This window comes from Catharus ustulatus, chromosome 3 (assembly GCF_009819885.2).
Source record: "Catharus ustulatus isolate bCatUst1 chromosome 3, bCatUst1.pri.v2, whole genome shotgun sequence".
Classification (NCBI taxonomy): Eukaryota; Metazoa; Chordata; class Aves; order Passeriformes; family Turdidae; genus Catharus; species Catharus ustulatus.
In genome coordinates this window covers 25913830-25934801 of record NC_046223.1, presented here as the reverse complement: position 1 = coordinate 25934801, position 20972 = coordinate 25913830, and the positions used below count along the sequence as shown (strand labels likewise).

At 36.9% G+C, this 20972-nt stretch overlaps 1 protein-coding gene across 5 annotated transcripts in view; it reads right to left on the bottom strand.

The window, feature by feature from the left end:
• The window catches only part of MTA3 (metastasis associated 1 family member 3), a 136736-nt gene that overhangs the window by 101547 nt on the left and 14217 nt on the right, over positions 1 to 20972 (bottom strand). For all 5 annotated transcript variants that reach the window (XM_042779103.1, XM_033054537.2, XM_033054539.2 and 2 more), the window contains exon 4: positions 11697 to 11823. In XM_042779103.1, coding sequence (XP_042635037.1) covers positions 11697 to 11823 — 127 coding nt within the window. The remainder of the gene's footprint in view (positions 1 to 11696; positions 11824 to 20972) is intronic.

Below are 20972 nucleotides of genomic sequence, written 5' to 3'. Positions count from 1 at the left end.
GACTTACAGTAGACACTAAAATAAAAATAAAACAACAACAACAAAACTCACATTTGAAAACAGGTAAATTGCAGAAGTCTTCCTACTTTTGATTCTCTATACTATGGTTACCTAATCTAGAAACATGCAATACTTAATAGAAGTGATTTAGAATCTTTACCAAATTCATGAAAGCCTACTGTTACATAACCCATCCCCTCTTTCTTTCCCATCAGAGAAAAAGCTTCTCTAGTTACAAATGCTCTGCTGGGTTGAACCAAGCATCTAGTTCATTGTATTGAGCAATCATGGATGCTAAGGAAATAACTAAAGTGAATATCGATTTGCAGTAATATACCCCTTAATATTCTCCAACCACCACTGCACTTTTCACCCTTTTTTCAACACTGATAATCAAACGCCCTGGAGAAAAAGTTAGTGTCATTTAAACCACATTACAATGCCACTTGGGAGTTAGCTAAAAACCCATCTTCTCTGGATTTAAAAAGAATATTTTCCTCCTTACAGCATTCTGGAGCTTTATTCCTTAATGCTTCTAAAGTTTTTTAGATAATTTGGACATATAGAGCTCTATCAAATAAATAATCAATATATTACGCATAAAATCTGAGTGTTCCAAACAAGACAGAAAAGAAAGGGGGAGCTATCTACCTACAAAAATAAATGAAAGTGAGTGTATGCTTCATTTAGCAGATTATAAAATCAGTTACACACCAAAATAAAAATTTACTCTCTTCTTTCAGAAATCCTGCTGTCTTCATATTTTGAGTATTATTTAGATTAGTGACATATAAAGGTTCATTGTTCTGTTGGATTCTCCTGCCTGAAATGTGCCATAAAACTGAATTCAGGTGAAAATTACAATGAATAGCCCAGTTTTTTAAAAAATTATATATAAAAATAAAGAGTTGTCTACTACTTTTCCACATATGAAACCTACTTTCTCTTATGTAACTCTGGTTCTCTGATTTAAGCTGTACTCCTCCAACAAGCAGCATTCTTGACCTAACTGGTATCATCAGGGTGAATTTTTAGTTAACAGCATCAGAAGGTCTCAATATTAAAATGTCATGTCTGAAAGGTCTGATTTTGACCTTTTTCTCAAATTAAAAATATTCAGAAAAAAATTTTTTACTTCCTACAGAATTCGGTAACATTTATCTTGTAGGAATGTTGAGGGAACATTTAAGCAATCTCAGCAATGCACAAAAAACAGTAAATAGGTAAGTTAGCTTTTATGTCTTCATTACAACTTAATTTTGAGCAGATTAAGTTGTGCCTTCAGAATCCTTCCTGCTCTCAGATGAACTTCATATTTAAACTGATCACAAATAAAGAGTTGTTCCACTGAGCTGACAACAATGTCAACAAAACTTATTATATAATTAAATCAGCCAGCAACAAAAAGTAATTTAGAGATCTTGCAGTAAAAGGAGACAATAAAACTCACCTATAAATATATGCCCATGGCACTGTCAAGCTTCTATCATATAGACCACTTAGGATTCAATTTCTTCTCCTGTCCTGGTAACCAGAGCCACACCTCATAACTTTTTTCTATAAAGCATTAATCATGTGAAAAATCCTTCTCACATGCCTTCCTTCACTCTCATTTGTTAGAAGCTTTTGTCTGCTTGTAAATTTTTTTGTATGTTCCAGGTGACTTCACCAGTGAGTTGACAATTCCTGATCATTTACACTCATCAGCTAAGGGATGCCTGACAAGTTATTTTTCTACGCCTACAGGCTACTTCCACACCTCAGGGAAACCTTTCTGCTACAACACAGAAATGAGACTCACACTGTCTCCAGAAAAAAAAAAACCCAAAACTTTAGTTCTAAAGTGCCTTAATGATTTTGTAGGAGAGGATTTCTTCAACAGCCCCAGCAGAAATCCAGGACCATGCAGGACCTTACAGTCCCAAAAACAAAACTAGTCATCTACAGCCAAAAACTCAAAGCAGAGACACAGTAATGAGGAATAAAAGGAAACTGTAAGAAATACTAGGTATCATGGTAAACACAAGTCTCATTGCAGGGAGCATAAGCATTTGTTCCCCTCCCTGCCATCTTTGTTTTATGGAACTATTTTTCCTGGGATGGGTGGGAGGCAATTTACTGTGGAACAAAGAAAAGGAGAATTAAACTCCAAAAAAATAAATGACAGCTTTGTGAGACACTTATATGTCTGACTCTCTTGGACAATTCAATATGGAACTCATGAAAATCAACACCCTACGTGAGATGTCAGTTACCATCAGCCCTGAAGGAGAGATTTCACAGAGTATGCTGAGGCAAGACCTAAGACATCTGGAAAACTAAAGATAAAAAATGTCATGTTTCAGTGAGACCAAACAGAGGAATGAAAAACATGTGGGAAAACATGTGACAACAATTAATATTTAGATGATGAATATTTAGATGCCCTTACTAATGTGTTAAAATGAAGGCAAAAGATGATGATAACCAGCTCAAGAATTTAGGTAGGATGGAAAAAAAAGTTGTACCAAGGTTATTATACCAGACAATGTTATGAAAAGATTTCAGTATAGTCTGATTAAACAACCTAGAACAAAACACCTAATTGCTCAGAAGATAGACTGAAATGCCTTGTTGTTTGCACTGTCTAGGTAATCGTTCCTTAATGAGCTTTTTCTTGAAGTAATCAAAAATATAGATTAAAATCTTTATCAAAGTTTTAAAAAGCTGATGCAAACACTTATATTTTAAAGCTATCAAAATTAATCAAAATCAACAGCAACTGCCTCATCTTTTAGAGTGCCTGTTCATTTCAGCCCTAACCTTTAAATCAGTGGAAGCCTCTACAATGCCTGTTCTGCTGTTTTTCATTTTTTCACCAGATGAGTGAAACAGCCCATGAGATACAATTTTTTTTTTAAATTTTTTTCTTGGAACAGGAGGTATGCAAAAAAACCCAAAAAACACCACCAAAGAAAACCCCACCAAACAAAAAAAAAAATTTACAAGAAGTAAAATACTGGCTGCCTGTTAACCAGTATGAATGACAGGAGTGGAAAAGGCAACTTCATGGGTTCAGTACCATGCCAACAAAATCTCCTGTTGGAATCCAGATGTAGCCTGGGTGACAATGATGCAGTACAAGAACTCTCAGAACTCATTGCTCTGGGTTCCCCCCCAACTCAATAAAACTTTATTATGCATTGCTAATTCAGATAAAAGCTGAGGTAAAAAAAACAAGCACATGCAGGTATGACCCCAGAGACTTGGAAATAACAATTATTAATTGTCCTCCTGTAAACAACAAAATTATGTTGGATAATTTTGTACAGATATATACCACTTGTATCTTGATGATCTGCATCAAAAAGTGTTAGTGTCTTAGCAGACATTTGGAACACAGAAGCATGAGTCACTAGCTAGACAGTCTGAGAATAAAATAACAGGAAAGAATATTAGGAAATATTATGCTCGTGAGAAAAATCCAATTTGATTTTAACATATGCTGTTACTTCAATGAAAAACTCAAATGAAGGTGCAAAATGAAGAAGGGTAGAAAGGAGCAGGTGCAGGAGTAGAACTCCACAGTAATCTTTCGCACACCAGCAAAATGTGAGAAAGTTAGGGGGAAGGTACAGATATTGAACAATGGAGGAGAGAGAGCTACCTGAAATACCATCACTTTTCTTCCTGAACTGTCTTAAATTAGAAAGTGTTTTGAAGATTCCCAAACATCCATTTTGAGGCAAGTCTTGGTCCCTTTCAAGTAGCCTACATTGCAATGATGATCACCAAACCAGAGTGGGAACTGTGGAGTCCAAAGAGTTTCTACTAATTCTATGAAATTGATTCCCCAGTCACAGCAAGCCATTACTAAGAGTACATGTGCATTTCACTTTGAAGCACAATTTAAGGGGCACAGAATGATGCTGACAGACACATACCAATGTCTTTATAGCAAATTTCAATTGTCAAGACTGTAAAGAGATTTACTGGGAAGCAAGCTATTGCATAACACTAAAAACAAAAAAATTAAAACATCATCATAGTAATTTAAACCTGTAATAGATCCCTAACTATGATTTGATTATTAAATATTCAATATCTAGAATTGACAAAAAAAATCTGCATTTTATTGATTCGTAATTAATTGGCTCAACTTTGTCTCTGTTCCTTTAAAAAGCCATCTCAAAACATGAAGAAGAAAACCCAAACAACAAACACAAAATATTTGATAGGTGCCTACTACTGGAGTCTGTGCCTCTGACAAAATAATACCAATCTTCTAACAAGTACAAGATTGTGTACCTGTGGTCAAAAGATAAATCAATAAACTTGGTATTATCTGATTAACCCACGCTTGATCAAATAAAATTAAAAACAGAATGCACAGAAAACTGATTTATGCATACCTAAATGAACTAGTAAATGCCTGGCATCTAAACATCTGCTTAGATCATATGGATGGCCCAGCATCTTGATACTGCATGTGGCTTTCAGTCAAAAAATTCAGAGTTTTAATTTTAATTAGAGATGGAGTGCTAATTTTATGTGCTCCAAATTGGTAAGATTTAGAGACAGTCTCTTAAAGCAATTGTGCCCAACTGACAAAGATTTAAAAGTAATTAAAAGGTAAATATTTTCTCAGTGTGGCCACAGTAAAACTATATATTTTGGTATCTCAAAACAAACATAACTGTAGATGTACTTCCTGTAAACCGGAAACTGCATTGTTGCAAATTCAAGTCATTGATATTTTTTCTCTAGGGATTAATTCATGCTAAAAAGTAAAAGAATTGTTGCCTTTTAACACAGCAGCAGTGATGGACATGAACTGAACAAAACCACAGGAGGCTGGTTAGGAATGATTTTCCATACAATCATGAAACCATTTAGGTTGGAGAACACCTTTAAGTTCATTGAGGCCATTACAAGCTGCCCAGCTCAGAAGCAACACACATTACTCCATGCAACTGAAAGTAAAAGGTTTGCACCCTATGAAAGGCTCCTATCTTGTAATTATACCACTACAGGGAAATATGTACTCATTTTCAGATATTTAAGTGACAGTTTTCCACTGATAAATACACTTTTTCTTACCCTGTTACTAGTACTGGCTATTGACCACATATGAAAACAGGATTCTATCCTGAACCGAATTTTCATTTTAGTTTAAGTCAGAATAACTTGAATTCTATTGGAAAAGGAAAAAAAAAAAAGAAGAAAATAGTCAGACATGCTTCAAAAGTCCCTTTGCTCCAAATAAACTCAATCCAGAAGGGAAGAATACCTTGCTTAACAATCCAAACGATTAGGAAAGCATATGCCCATGGAAAACAAATTCACTCCTTTTTCAGTCTGATTTATGCCAGAAAATAACCAGGCTGATAAAGTAATTAGTAAGCATTTAAAAAGCTAAAATTTGCATATATACTCATACACCCTTGTATGCAGAAACTTCTAGTTTGCCAGTAATTTGCCAAAACTAGAAATCCCAAGGTAACACCACTAAATTCTAAAGTGCCCTGTTTTGAAAAGTAACGCCATAAAATGACCTGCCATATCCGTCTTGAGCTTCAGACCATTTGTTGTGCTTCAAGTGAAGGAATCCCAAAATCAGAAAAAAAGTATTTCTCTCTTTAGTTTTATCACATAACTTTCTTTTTTGCTGTTCTTTCTTCTTCATGATCTCATCAGGACTCACCAATATCTATACTTCAAACGACTGAGTCATTTATAACACATTTAAAGAGCACCACACGACTACAAGTATGACATGTTCTTATAAACTGCACATACTTAAGCTACTTTTTCTGCTCTGTCTACAAAGTGGTACCAATCAAAGTTTCTTTAGTCTACCCAAGAGCAAGAGTAACATTTAACAGCCAAAAAAACAACCACCAAAATAACAAAAAAACACCATCCTCAACCAAACAATTAAAAAGAACAAAATACCAAAATGAAAACAAAATTAACGCTGTGTTCTGAATTCTATTAATAATCAGAATCATGTTAAGAGGGAAACCAAGATCCTTACAGACTGGTAATTTAGAAGTTTAAGTACATTGTTTCATATGTTTACATGTAAAAATATGCAGTGTACAAATTTCTTAATAAAAATTGAAGAACTCTTCTCACTATCTATTTGGACGCTCTTTAATGTCACATATGCATAAGCATTCTGCAAAAACACTCATTCTCCCCAGTCATATTAATCAGCTTTTAATAAAATTATCTTATGCAATCACAATTTTTAAAGGCTCATCAAAGTCCTTTCTGTTTTGGAACAGAAGTAATAAAGCAAGTCAAGACAATCTTAAGATAGTTTCAAGGGTTCTTTTCTTAATTTTGCCTTTTATTTGTCAGGTTTTAATATAGAGGATGTGTGTAAGAATATTTCAGAATTAATGCTCAGAAAGTTTTTCTTTCATAGGTGCATAGAAAATTTGAATTTGCTCTTTGTTCCAAGCAACACATAGAATCCTCTATGAAAACAGCTTATCCAATTGCAGATTGAATAAACACTGCCCATTAAAGGTGTAAATTTACTACAGTCATTTGAACAAATCCCATTGTGACAAACACCCACGTAATGCACAGATAAAACGCACACATGTAAAATGAAATGCAAGAAAAAGAATATTTTCTTTTTTCCCCTGAAGGGGGTGGGGGTTTTTATTGCAGTATAAAGCAGTCCAAAAGATTCACACTTGCTTTTATTATGATATCTGAGAATGCCTCGCCTGTGTGTGCTTTCCAAACACTTAAAATATCATCATTATCTTCCATAAAAGTCCCACAACGCCAAGACTGGAACACCAAATAAGCAAACAAGAAATAAGCAAACAAGCAAAAATACTGAAATGGTAAGATGAATCTTGATGTATAAATAAATTCTTCTACACGATTTGCAAGAAATCTTGAACTTTAGAGAATTATGAACAAATGAACTTAGATGCCAATACATCTTTTACAACAATCTAAATGTTTAATACCTATTAACTCTTGAGAGTTTTAGAAGGAAAAATAAATTTAAAGCCCAAATCACAAGTCAGATAACCCAATGCATCTCCAACAAGATGACCATTTACAGATCTTTGTACAAGAACCCACTTTTACCACATGCTAAGTTTTATGGTGAATTTTGCAACACTGGCAGATAATTTCAGCTTTCTGACAGCTCCACCATTCTTCCCCCCGTAACTTTCCATGCCTCTCCAAAATGGTGTATTTGGTAATGCTCAAATCTCTGAAACCCCAAGTGCACAGCACTGGTTGAACTCAGCCCCTGCCTAGGATGGCACCACTTACAGGAACCTCCTGCAGCAATCCTGGGTGCATGCACTGCGTGATGATATTGGAGTCAGTGAGACAAGGGCCTGCCTGAATTTTTTCAGGCAGAAGCCAGAGTGCAGGAATTGAATTAAAGCTGTTAGATGGATTGAAATGTGTTAAGCCTCCTACACATTGGAGGAGAGTTTAGGTAAAAGAATAAGCGTAAGTTTGAGTATAAGTTTAAATATAAGTTTGAGTTTTAAGATAATTAAGTAAATAAGACCATAAGTAAGTTTCAGTGTGAACTGCAGTGCTTTTAGTAAGTAAAAGGTCCAGATACCAGAGTAGAAAAACAAGTTCTAGTAAAGGTTGAAAAACATACTATTGTTTTCAGTAAGGGCTCCAGAAACTCAGTTTTAGACACTACTTAGACAAAATAGAACTTCAGTGAGAACATTACTTACATTTTTCAAATCGAACAAGACAGATCATACACATAGTTTGTAGTTATCCTAACGTGTTAGGAAATTAGAATTCTAATAGGTAGAGAGGTAGTGGCTTGAATTTACTTGTTAGCTTGTTGAAAAAATCCTATATAAGATTATGTATTAGGGAGGGTTAGTGCTTTTGTCATCGCTTTTTACCACGGTTTTTGCCTCGCCTGCCAGCATCTTCAACACCCAAGAAGAAGATAGGAGCTCTGGCAGCAACACCGGCCCTCTCCGGGAGCCTGGGGATGGCTCCTGCTTTTATTCAAGACTTTATGCTAAAACTTAGCACGGACTTTAATGTCTTTAACCGTACCTTTGAAAACTGTTGTGCTTTTACAATAAATAACCTTTTTAACAGCTATTAGCTGCTTTAATCATTTAGAAATAACCCACCACAAAGGGTGCATCGAAAGCATCAGAGGTTTATAACCTCACACGACATTAACGATGGAGAGCGGCTCAGGGAGCCCAGCTGGCAGGAAAACTGCAACAAGGACATGTGGGATTACAGAGCCTGGCAAAACTGCACCTGCAACATGCAGGGATTAGGAAGGAAGGAGATAATCCACTGGAGGGGTGTTACTGACTGCACACATCTGAGCAGACCAGGCGGGGCGGGACAATAATTTCACTTGTAACTTGACAAGTAGGCAGGAAGGTAACAAGCCTTGTCTTTGATGCCCAGACTAATTCATGAGCTTGTTCCCTGCCACACACCATGACTCCAGAACAAGCCAGGCAATTCCACCTTTTGAAATACATTCCACTGCAAGAACTCTGTCCACAGTGCACCATTGCCACATCTAATTATTACATTACCCACTTCTATTTCTTTCCTAAATCTGTCTCTTTGGGATTTTTTATGCCAAAACTTATGCTGCTCCCTAAAACTACTGAAATGGCAAAGAGACATCTAATTTAAAGGGGAGACAAGATGAAGTCTAAAAAATCCCAGCATTTCTAACAAAAAAAATACATATCAAAACAGTTACATATAATGTACACATAACAAAATAAAAATATCAAAATGAGGGATGAAATTGTATTTCACTAATACAAGAATAAACAAATTACATCAGAATTATTCAAAACCTAGAGTTGCAGACCAAAAAGCTCCAGGATTAAAGAAATCCATCGCACTAAAATTACTGCAAGGTAAGTCAACTATAAAGTAACAGCAACAGGTGTAAAAATGAGACATCACCATATTTGGAATTGTGAACTACAACAAAAGTAACCTTAGTGATAGGGTTTTTGTGGAGGGGAAAGGTGTAATTTCCTCTTTTTACTTATTAGTAAAAACTAAATAAGAACATACTAGGTAAAATTCTTTTACTCCTTCAATCACAACAAAAAGGGCACTTAGTCTCAGACACTTCTCTTGGCTGAAGATGTCAGGAAAAGTTCAAGATGTGTAGCTGTCAAAAACCTCCACCATTCTCTTAAAAATCTATTTGAACTTTTTTCTCCTCCTTCCACAGGGGTTGAGTTTTTGTGTCCTCACTCTTGAGAGAACTAATCTTCAATCTCCACTCTACACCACTGTACCATTTACTTCTGTAAATTCAGTATTTCCTAAGGGCTAAAACTGCAGGTGCTTAGAGCAAAGGCCCACATCATGAAGCCACCCTGGTTTTTATTGCACAAATATCCCCTAGCTTTCTAAATGGAGGCAACTGGCTTGGTAGACCAGTGACAGCAGAGAATGTCATTGAACCTGACTGCAGCAAGGCCTGCAGTGTTCCAGTTTGGAAACAGAGTAGACAAGCAGACAATCTTGGAAGAAAACACTAGAATGAAAAGGCTGTGGTGAGTGATACAAAGCCGAACTGGCAGCTGGTTACTTGGGGTATCCCCCCAATTGCTGACCCTGGGAAAAACAGTTTAATGCCTTTATTAACCCAAATACACTTTCAACATACCTGCAGATGATATTAAAGTAGATTTGTTCACTATTAAGCTATGACAACTAGAGGGAGAATTTCTACTGCTTTGTTCAATTAGGTAATGAAAAGACAGATCACTAAGATGGCACCAGGCTCCTTTCAGAGAAGCACAGTGATAGGACACAAAGTAATAGAGGAATTTTCAATAAGTAAAAGCCCAAACAGATGACAAGGGAAAAAAACATCACCACAACAGTCATCAAACACCAAAACAGACACCCAGAGAAGCTGTGATATCTGCATCCTTGAGTATTCTGGAATACTGATGGAAAAAAACTAGGAGTGCCACCTTCTCAATATTTCTATCCTCTTAAGAGGATAAGTTAATTAATAAAAATTAAGAAAACTACTGAGAATCACAGAATGTGAACACCAGTAAGTTAAAGAGCTAACTAAGGAATGCTTCATAGTATTGCCTTCTTGTTTCTTTTTAAAACTGAGTTTTAAAACATTGTTGAAACATCAAGCTTGTTCCAGAATTTGTCTGGTAAAGGTCTTAGTAACACGTGACAGCACAGTGCTACAACATTCATCTGTTCTGAAAAGTAGATGCAAGTCATCACTCTGCTTTTGCCTGCTGTGCTGTGTGGCATGTACTATGAATTCACATGTTTTTCTGCCTTCTTTGTGAACTATGTACTGGAGAACCTCTATTGTGTTTGCTCCCCGAGTTGTGAGGTGAGAAGACATTTACAATACTTCTTCTATGTAATCTTCCCTCTGCAAGGAGAATACCTTATTTCAATATCTAAATGTCAAAGTAAGTAAAAGAAACTGCACAGGATTATTATCTCCATGCTATAGTTGGAGCAGCAGAAAATTGACAGTTAAATGACTTGCTCAAAGTCAGAACAAGTAGCTGAATAAAGAACAAGAAATTAATACAAAAATATTTCCAACTTCCAGTTTTTGTGTTGTCAGCAAGAGAGAGAAGCAACATCTCATCTCTGTGGTGACCAGTGACAGGACCCAAGGGAATGGCCTGAAGTTGTGTCAGGGAAGGTTTAGGTTGGATATTAGAAAAAGGTTCTTCACCCAGAGGGTGTTTGGGAACTGAAACAGCTGCCCAGAAAAGTGCTCACAGCACCCAGCCTGGCAGAGCTCAAGAGGGGTTTGGACAATGTTATCAGGTACATGATGTGATCTTGGAGATGGTGCTGTGCAGGGCCAAGAGCTGTACTCACTGAGGCTTGTGGGTCCATTCCAACTCAGAATATTCTGAGATTATGTGATTTGCCAATAAGAGGGAAAAAAAATACGCACATACAATGTGTTTCACCTGTTGGACAATATATACTTTTTTCACACTAAATTAGACTCCCCTCTGTCATTGTGCTATTTCTTTTCCATTTCTAGATTCATCATCCCCTCATCCCAACACAAAAAAAGTTTTTCTGACTGCTAAATAGAAGATGTCGTGAGCATCTTTGTCACTTACAGAAAAAAGTCAACACATTTTGAGCTTTAGCAAGCCTCTTCCTACATTAGCACTAAAGACAATTTAAAACAATACTTGAAATGTTTCTGCAACATTTAGTCAAACTCAGTCATGACTTCTTCACATTTACTAAAGTTGGGGTCATTTGAATTTTACATGCGTGCAGCCCTAAACTGCAGATCTGATCAATGAGTCACTGCCTCCTTTCCAAACCCATCTGCTGTTTTCCAGGCCAGAGAAAATGGTCAAGCAGAATAACTTTAAAAAATCAGCTCTCCCAAAGCAGTAACAGACTGACTTTCCCTCAAATTATCAACTGATGTTATCAATTGGTGAGCTAGAGCTCTGAGGCTGTCATCCTTTCTAAGGTTCAAACATCAAGTAAAGAAGGAAAGCAAAGAAGGAAAAACCAAAGGTGCTTCCAAAGCAGTTCATGGGACAACCTGGCCCAATTCAGCTAAGATCAATGACACCCTTTTGCAAGGCTGAAGCACTCCAGCAGATGAGCTACTGGCAGGCAATCCACCCAGAAGAACACACAGATAAATTCTATTTACTACTTCTTACCTGATATGCGTTGCTGGTAGGGACTCATACTGGCGAGAAAGGAAAAGCTCTCTGTGCTTCAACTGATGTTTCTGTTTATCAGTCAAATCAACCTCAATTGTAGTTTCAGACTCTTCTTCAACTTCTTCTGCAGAGAAGCAGAGCGTAGGTCGAAATTAACTCTGTTGCATAACATCATTGCAACCATTCCATTTGACATCCCCCCCACCCCTTAGCAACCTTCTTTAGTATTTCAAAGAAAAGATGAGTTTAACAAGACTACAGTTTATGTAACTTGACAGAATGTTAAGTATTTTGAATTATACACTTCTACTTCAACCCTTTAAAAAATTATGCTCCTCTCCTCTGTACTACGCATTGATGTCTTTCACACAGTTTAAGAACAATCCTGTCAACATTACTCATTCCTTTTTCATCTTCTTTCCTCTTTTGTTTTCTCTTGCTTGTTGACCACTTTTTTGTTTGACTTTCTCTTGCCAATATCACTACTACTAAAACTTCTACCGAAGTCCTGGAGAAAAGCACACTTTCTATGAACTGAAATGTACTAAACATAATTGCAGTCTAAGACTGCAAAATCAGTCTAAGAAATCTGAAAAAGCCTAGTGTCTTCCATTATTCTAACCTACTTAGATACTGACAACAAATGCAGTGTATTTGCATATTTAAATAAAATTTACAGTCGTTTCTATTTAATGCAAGACAGGAAGAAATAAAATCAGATACTAGAAAGAGTCACATATAGAATTGAAGTGCAATGCTGTCAGTGTTTGCTAACACGTCACACAATGGTAGGCTCTCCGAAAGAGCTATCCTGGGATCTTGATGGCTGAAATCTGCCTTCCTAGTGGATTTTTGGGACATGTGGAACTTGAATCTGTACTTCCTCTAGCTTCCCAAAAAGGACAAAAAATCTCTCTAAATAATGGATGCAAAAATACAGACCCTTTAAAAACTTTTTTGAGATTTGGTAACTTTCTACCTGGTAAATTATCCATCATCTCCAAAACCAAGCGTAGTTTACAAAGTATTTCTCAGAAACTCAACAACAGAACCTCAGTATGTGATAGTATTTCATGTAACTACCTACAACAAAGGCCCTCACTCGCTCTACTAATAATAACCATTTTTACAACCAACCTACAACCACTATTTCAAAATGAAGCCTGCCTGCTCCTCATAGCAACCACAGTTCTCTCCATATGCAACACTACTACTTTTTTTAATCATGCCTGTGTGTAGTTCATGCCATTTCTAATAGTTCTTCTCACAAAAGTGATATAACGACATACCCTGATATAACCAATTTCTTCAAACTCAATTCCACTCCAAGTCTATATTGCTATAGACACCCCCATCCCCTTCCCTGTTTTGGCACGTTTTGTGGAGAGAGCAAGAAAATAAAAATGAAAACAAGAATTTCAACCATCTCACCTGACAACCCACAGCCTCACTTGACATATGTACAGGCTCAAGTCAGAATATAACTTAACTGAGAATTATTTTAGCATCTATAACATAGACAACGAATAAACCTTAGAAAAAAAAAAATCTATGTCAAGGTAATTTAATTAGGCAAGTAATTAATTAAAAAATAGAAAACCGTGTTAAAAGGTTTACGTTTGTGCTGATTTTGGTTGAGATAGAGTTAATTTTCTTCACGGTCGCTAGTATAGGGATGTGTTTTAGATTTGTGCTGGGAGCTGTGTTGATAACACAGGGATGTTTTTGTTATTGCTGAGCAGAGTTTCCCAGAGCCAAGGCCCTTTCTGCTCCTCATAACACCCCATCAACGAGGAGGCTGGGGAGGTAGGAGGAGCTGGGAGGGACAACCAGGACAGCTGACCCCAGTGACCAAAGGGATAGCACATGGCATCATGATCAGCATATAAAGCTGGGGGACAGAAGAGGGACATTTGGAGTGATGATGTTTTTCCTTCCTGAGCTACTGCTGTGTGTAACAGACCCCGGCTGTCCTGGGGATGGATGAACACCTGCCTGCCCATGGGAAGCAGTGAATTAATTCCTTGTTTTGCTTGTTTGTTAATTCCAATTCTCCCTGCCTCCCACCTGGGGTAGTGAGCCAACAGCTGTGTGGTGTTTTGTTGCTAGTTGGGGTTACACCACACCAATATTTCCAGCAATTAATTTCTACAATTATTTATTACAATAAGTGACAGTCATAAGCTACATTTTGATTATCAAGTTCAAGCATTAATATTTATTCTAGGTACCTTGGGTTTGGGGCTTTTTTTCTAAGCAATTTGAGCATCCAAACACAAGTTTGGTCAACATACCAAAAAACATCTAACAATGGATAATGCACAAAACACAGGGCAATATGGGCCATTTTAAAGTTGTTACAAGAAGCCAGAGATTATATTCCAGAGTTTAAAATGGCTTGAGACACCTATGATCACCTCAATATCTTCCTCAAGTAAGAATTTTAATTTAAAAATTAAGAAAACCCACCACCTTTAAACAAATGCATTTCACTAATCTTCCATAAGATATGAAAATGTTGACCCAAGAGTATGAAGCTGAAACCAAATCAGCTTAGAACAATCTCTTAAAACGCTCCAAACCTAAACATGAAACAATGTAACTTTTTCTGTTGTATTTTCAGAAATAAAACAGATGTTTTACACAGGATGGTCTGACAAGCTCAGTAATAAGTAGAACAAACCATGGCCAGACACAGAACAGTTCCATCCACTCATCACAATTTACCATCAGGAAAATTTTACGATTTCCTGCTTCAGCACTAAAATATAGAACCAATGTTAACAGTAGGATTTCATAAAACAAGTAATAATTTGTCCCAGCAGTCATACAAACCTGTACCAAACTGGATAGCGTAAAGAAGGGAGAAAGCTAAGTTTGCTTGATGGCAACACAAAGAAATCTGCATCTGAAGAAACCTCCAGAGAGCTGCATTTGAAGCAGGTTTTTGCAATTATCAGGCCTTAATATACCTGTTAGAAGAAAAGTGGTAACAGCCCTGCAGAACATTTAGAGATCTCTTCACATCTTTGACTTGATTTACAGCACATGTGAATTTAATCTGCCATCCAAGAAGAGATCATTTCTATCAAAAGAAGTGAAATAGAAGGTATCTAGAGGAAATCAAAGTAGCACCAAGCTAAGCACATTTCAGCACTCAGGAAGGGAAGAAAAGCAATAGCTCAGAGTGAGCAAATATTTTTGTGCAGCAATATGATGATGATATACATAGACCTTATTGCTCCACGATTAGAGAGACAAAAAAGAAAATCAATTTGAAATTGCTCAGCTAAATAGAATTTTGAAACTCTTATGTATGACTCTAAACATGAATACTTCATACGTACAATCGTGTTTTGATAATTATGCAATCCCCTTTAGGCCTTGGGCAAAATTTAGGATAATGAGTTTTGTAGCACCTTTCCTGGTTTACAAGAAATATTTCATTATTTAGAAGAAAAATCGTGATGAGCAAGAGCAGGTATCTACAGTGAGCTTTCAAAACTTGTGGTTTATTTATTATATGTGGACTTTCTAATCATCAGTGGTAAATAATTACTGTGATCCTGAAAACCAGAGTGATCTGGTGATACTTTCAGGGACAGCACTGCGACTTTCCCATCTTATGTAAATGAGACTTAACTAACTCAGTTAAGCAATGGATACCAGAAAGAAACTTTAACCCTCACTCATTTTACATAAGCATCACCACTTTTAAACATGATGAATGCTCTTTTTTTCTACTTCCTTTTAGTTTGTGGGATTTGCTGTTAGAAAATGGTGGTTTTAGTGAGCCTGAGAAAAAAAAGAAAACCATCCATGCCATGTAAACTTTATGTGCAGTACCTTTGCTTATAGCTATGTGATGAGTCAAGCTTGAGCAAGAATTGCTTGTTTCTGCAACTAAAATGAAAAAAAGCTGAGGGCAAGACTCTAGAAATACAATACTCCCATTTAATATAAAAATTCTTTTAAAATAACTTTTAAAAAGTCTTGAAAGACATTAAAAGATTTAAATGCAGCTCAAACACTGTATAGTTAAACATCAGGTAGCAAAACATGGTCAATTCCTCAGACATACTACTCTTCCCTAACTAAAACAAAATAACCTCTCATGTGCTCCCCTTGTGTACTGCAACAGAGTAAGAGAGATTAGTTTAAACATTGAAGACTATCTTCAGGGAGGAGGAGTAATCTTCAGTATTAAAAGAAAGAAGGAAGTTCCCCCTCTACTGCCACCAAAATGCTGACAGCATTCTTTCCAGCTAGAGTTGGAATCTGGAAAATCAATCAAAAATCATGGAAACAGAGTAATTCAGGCTGCAAAGGACCTCAGGAGCTCCCTTGCAGAAACTATACTTCAAAATAATCTCAGTTGTGAGGTCAGTCCCTGCTACTCCGTAATGGAAAATCTCAAAAGACAAAAGACCACATAGCCTCTCCATTACCAGTAATGGAGAAAAGCTTCCACATGTATCTAATCTGAATCACTCCTGTTTCAATTTAGTCACTGCCAAGAGTCCAATTCCACCTTCTGGTCTAACCCCCACAGGCACTGGCAGCCCACCTCTTCTCCAAATTGAGAACGGTCAATTCCAGCTGAGTCTCCCAGAAGGGCAAGTGCCCATCATGATGGTTTTTGCTGAATTAATTCCAATTTATCAGCAACTTTCCTTTTTCAGGGACCTAAAACTGGATGCAATATAATTTGCTGTAATGCAATGGGTGCTGAATAATCAAGGAGGATAATCTCTTACCTTGATCTACTGGCTATGTGCCTGGTGATACAGCCCAGGATGGTCTTGGCCAACTCCCTTCCTTGTCAGGGAGTTGTCAGCCAGCAGCCTTGGGGCCTTTCCTGCAGAGCTGCTCCCCCAAGCCCCTCTGTTTTCAGCTTACATTCCTGCAGGAGCCCTTCCTTCCCAGGTGCAAAACTTGGCATTTATCCCTGCTGAACATCTTCATGTTCTTGACATAGCACTTTCTCCTGCTTTCTAGGAACCCCTGCACACCAGCTCTTCCCTGAAGCCATCACCTGGTCAACCCCCATTCTTGTGCCACAGGCAAACAAGATAAGAGTGCTCCCCACTGCCTGCTCCAGCCACTGCTAAGGACAGGTCCCCATGGAGATTCCCATGAGACTCCACACACAGTGGGGATCTCAGCCACTACCCTCTGACTCAGAGCATGCTATTAGCTTTTTATTCACCTAGGTGTCCCTTAATCTAGGTCAACTCCAATTGCTTGGCCTGCTGGGCCTACAAAGAAAAAAAATAAAGAAAAAGAGAAAAAAGCAGAAATAAAAGACTGAGAAGATACAATAGAAAAAAAAGAAGACTACTCCTTTCGACAGCAGCACAGATCAGTGTTGGATAAAAACAGCAGAGTATCCAAAGGTCCAGCACATTAAATTCCTACGTAAATTGCTTCTACTCTTGAAGCATAGCTGCATCCAGCTTATGCAAGCTTAGATGGAGAAATTCACCACCACCATCTGTGGAGTTACAGCCATTTCACTGTTTGTTAAAACACTTTTAAAATTGTATTAGATCAGTATGAGATCAGAATTTCAAGTTCAAAGAAAGCCTCACTTTCAGAAATCTTTACAAATTTTCTTCCTTTTCTGTATACTTTTTCTTCAACACTTCAACAACTTTCCTTCAGCATAAAAAATACGCACATTCCAGGTATCAACAACATATTTTCAAACCTACAGATAAAAGCTGAGAATGCTGAAGAGCAGCAAGTTTACCACACACATCAAAGCAAAGGTGGCTGTGAATAAGACTCTAAGCTTAGATGGTTGTGGCAAAAACTTCAAATGCACATTTGGCAGTTAGATGCTACAGCAGTAACAATTATAAATATAGATTTTGGGGAAGAGAGAGTAAATCTAATTACTGCCAAATTTCTTACAAAAGAAAAACAGTAAGTCTAACCATCTGAACAGCTTTATTCAGATTGTGAATGAATTGAAGAGCTTTCTTAGGTTAGCAGTTGGCCAATTTGCTCATCTGCATGAAGCTTCTTGCCACATTTCATTGTACTAACTTTGCCGTGATATTTAACCCCCTAAAGCTGTAGAAGGACCTTTTAATCAACTTTGTGAGCTAGACTATGCATGGCTACACTCTCAATTTGAGTGAGGAAGAGTTTCCCAAAGCTGAATTAATTAGCCCTACTTATACCATGTCTATTGCAATGCCTTAGAACATCTAACATCCATTTGATATTTGCTGTTACTTTCAAATAGGATAAGAAATCCAAAGAACAATTTGTATGTATTACAAGTCATGTAAATAGCATATTACTATCTAAAGCATGAAACTGAGGAATTTTTCAGGCAGGAAAAAAAGAAGTGATCACTTGTGTTTACAGGGAACAGGTCTACTTTTAATTCCTGCTGGACAGCATGGATATACATGTGGCCTCTAAGAGATTATCCAGTTTTCCTACATAATTATCCAGGTGATCTTCCCACACTCTCTCATCATTATTTTTCTAAAGGAGACCACAAAACAAAGAAATAAATACTGTGTAGCCATTAAGAACTAACATGCCATACCTACTGTCCAATAATAAAAATTATTTCCAAAATAATGCAAAATGGTTTTTTGGGTATTTCCAAGCAGCATTTTATGATAATAACAATTCCCAGGACAATAACAATGACTGACAAATCAGTCATAAGCAACTGGGCAACCATATCATGTTTGTCACAGGTCTGTAGCATGAACATTTTATGGAAACCATCACACCTTTCATTAGCAGAAAAGTTCACCTTCCCAACTTGATGGGTGGGGGGTTATTTGATAGCTGGTTCTGGAGATTTTTGAGAGCTAGGAGCTTGTGGGTGGAAAGCAAGGAAGGATTACCTCCATAAGTACTGTGAATCATGATGTGCCACATTAATAAATAGATCCTAATAAATTAAATATAACATGAATAAATGCAAGAGCAAGCACAATAGCTCTTTAACCATTTTTTAGCACTGTAAGCTAGTTTGTAACAACACTTCAGAACAAAAGGGTCCCACAGAAGCACGAGAACAACAATATGCAGGCAGTGGTGAAAAAGCTGGTTCATGTATCATAAACCTCAGCTAGATTTTCCCCTTTTACCTGATTTCTGAATCACCTATTCAAATGCAAATTCTTCCAAATGAGAAAAATATCCTGTTACAGGGCTCAGGTTGTGTTTGGTCATGTGGACATCTGTATGAACTGCAGCAAGCTGCTGCAGGGTGTGAGAAGCAACAGACCTGGGTGGTATTTCTTTAGCTCATCAGTAGCAGCAGCCTCAAAACTGTGCCACGGACACTGCTACTTGCAACATGATAACATCCAATTACTGGTTACATCCAGCTCATCAGCTGAATCAGAAGTCAATTAGTGGCTTTTCCAAAGTGTACATGTGTTTAGAGTTGTGTGGGAAAGAAAGGAAATTTTAGTTCTACCCTCAAATCCAGGCTGGCAGACTACCATGAGCAAAAGTGTACATGGTTAATCTGACAGTGTCCAAGAAATAATTTTTAAATCCATCATCTGGCTCAAGAAATAAAAAGTCATGTAACCTGCATTAATAATTATCACACCTGATTTTAAGAAAAGGGAGATCTGTATCTTCTGTATTTTCCTGAGACAGATGCTATTAATAATTTTTCCCCATCACTTAGATTTTCACCATTTTTCAGTGAAAATCCTGCTCATATCTTGTAAAAACAAGATTCTTTCCTTTAGCATAGGCAACAGGTCTGTTTGATCTAGTTGGTTAACAAGCTGCAGGGTTGTCTCTCCTTAAGAAAATACAGTGAAAATATATAAAAAACCAATAAATGTAGCATAAGAAGAACTAAGCACACAAAAAATGCACTCTTATGTTTTCTGTAAGAATCCAAAGTCCATGTTTGAGATCTACACTGACATTTTCTTGCACTATGTGACAATAACCACAGAGTTTCAGAGATCTAAACTGCTTTTCTAACATTCAGTTCACATCCTAAAAAGCCAATAAACAGCTTTTCAGAATTTGTTGGCAGAGATGAAAAGGCACAGATTGTACAAGCGCTCTCCTACCCCTACTCAGAATGGCATATGATTCTGCTTATAAAACACAAATTATTTATCTTCTACAGTATCTCCTTACAGAAGAGTTGAATTTTGTTGGGTTTTTTGCAGGAAGAAAAGAAGTTGGGAGAAAATAAAAAGAAAGAAAAGGGGAAAAAAAGAGAAAGAAAATAAAAGGATTTGTATAACCTGTTCTTGGGTAAACTTAATCAAGACACATTAAGGTTCTATGTGTGGGATTAGGAAATGAGAAGAATATTATCCAAGAGAATGCCTGCTCAATGCCAACAAGGTAAGAAAGCTTTTCTGTCTATAGGCCTGACAGGACAACCAGGAAGAAGAGTCCATTCACTCTGATGGTCTGTGTATGACTTTAAGGATAATTTTTTCCTGTCTTCTTTCCATCAACTATGTTAGAGATTTACCTTTCAGGATACATTATTCCCTGTACAGAGCTAATGAGATCATAATTTTCAGGAACTATACATATGAACGCAGAAAAGTAAGGAGATATGAATACATGTATTACTTTCAATTATTAAAACATTTTAATTTATTAATTCTGAAACCAGGAGGATAGGCAAACAAACAAAACAGTATAGGGAAAAAAATCACCTTGTATTAACTATTCCAATTTTCATACATATGCTGTTCCCAAGTAAACCAATGAAGTATTTCTTCGACTCTCAGTACTTTGCTTTGTAGATAATATGTTCAAATACCATTTTTGTTGCAGCAAGTAAAATACCCAAAATCTTAATTTATTCATCTCATATATGGTAAATCTTCAGTATTCTGATTCTGGCTTGTTTTCCTCTCATTAAAAACAAAAGTTAAAAACTAAAAGAAAGGGCAGAGCATATGAACGTAGATGAAGTTAGCCCCCATTTAAAGGCAAATAAAATATAAATAAATATAAATATAAATGCTGTACATATATCAAAACTTTTTTTTTGTACAATACTTGGCAACTGAGTTGCCTCTTGAGGGCCTACTGAGAATAACTGCATCAGGATTTCACTCCTGACAGCAGAATCAGTCAAAGGATCTGCCTAAAGGAACTGCCACACCGCAAACGGCCACAGTACCCTGCAGGGTCTAGGTTACAGGTCACTGACTCTGCCAACACTATTTCTATTCTGGTTTAGGCCAAAACAAGGTTGCACTTTTAATACAGGAAACTGAAACATGACTCCCTTCAGCACTG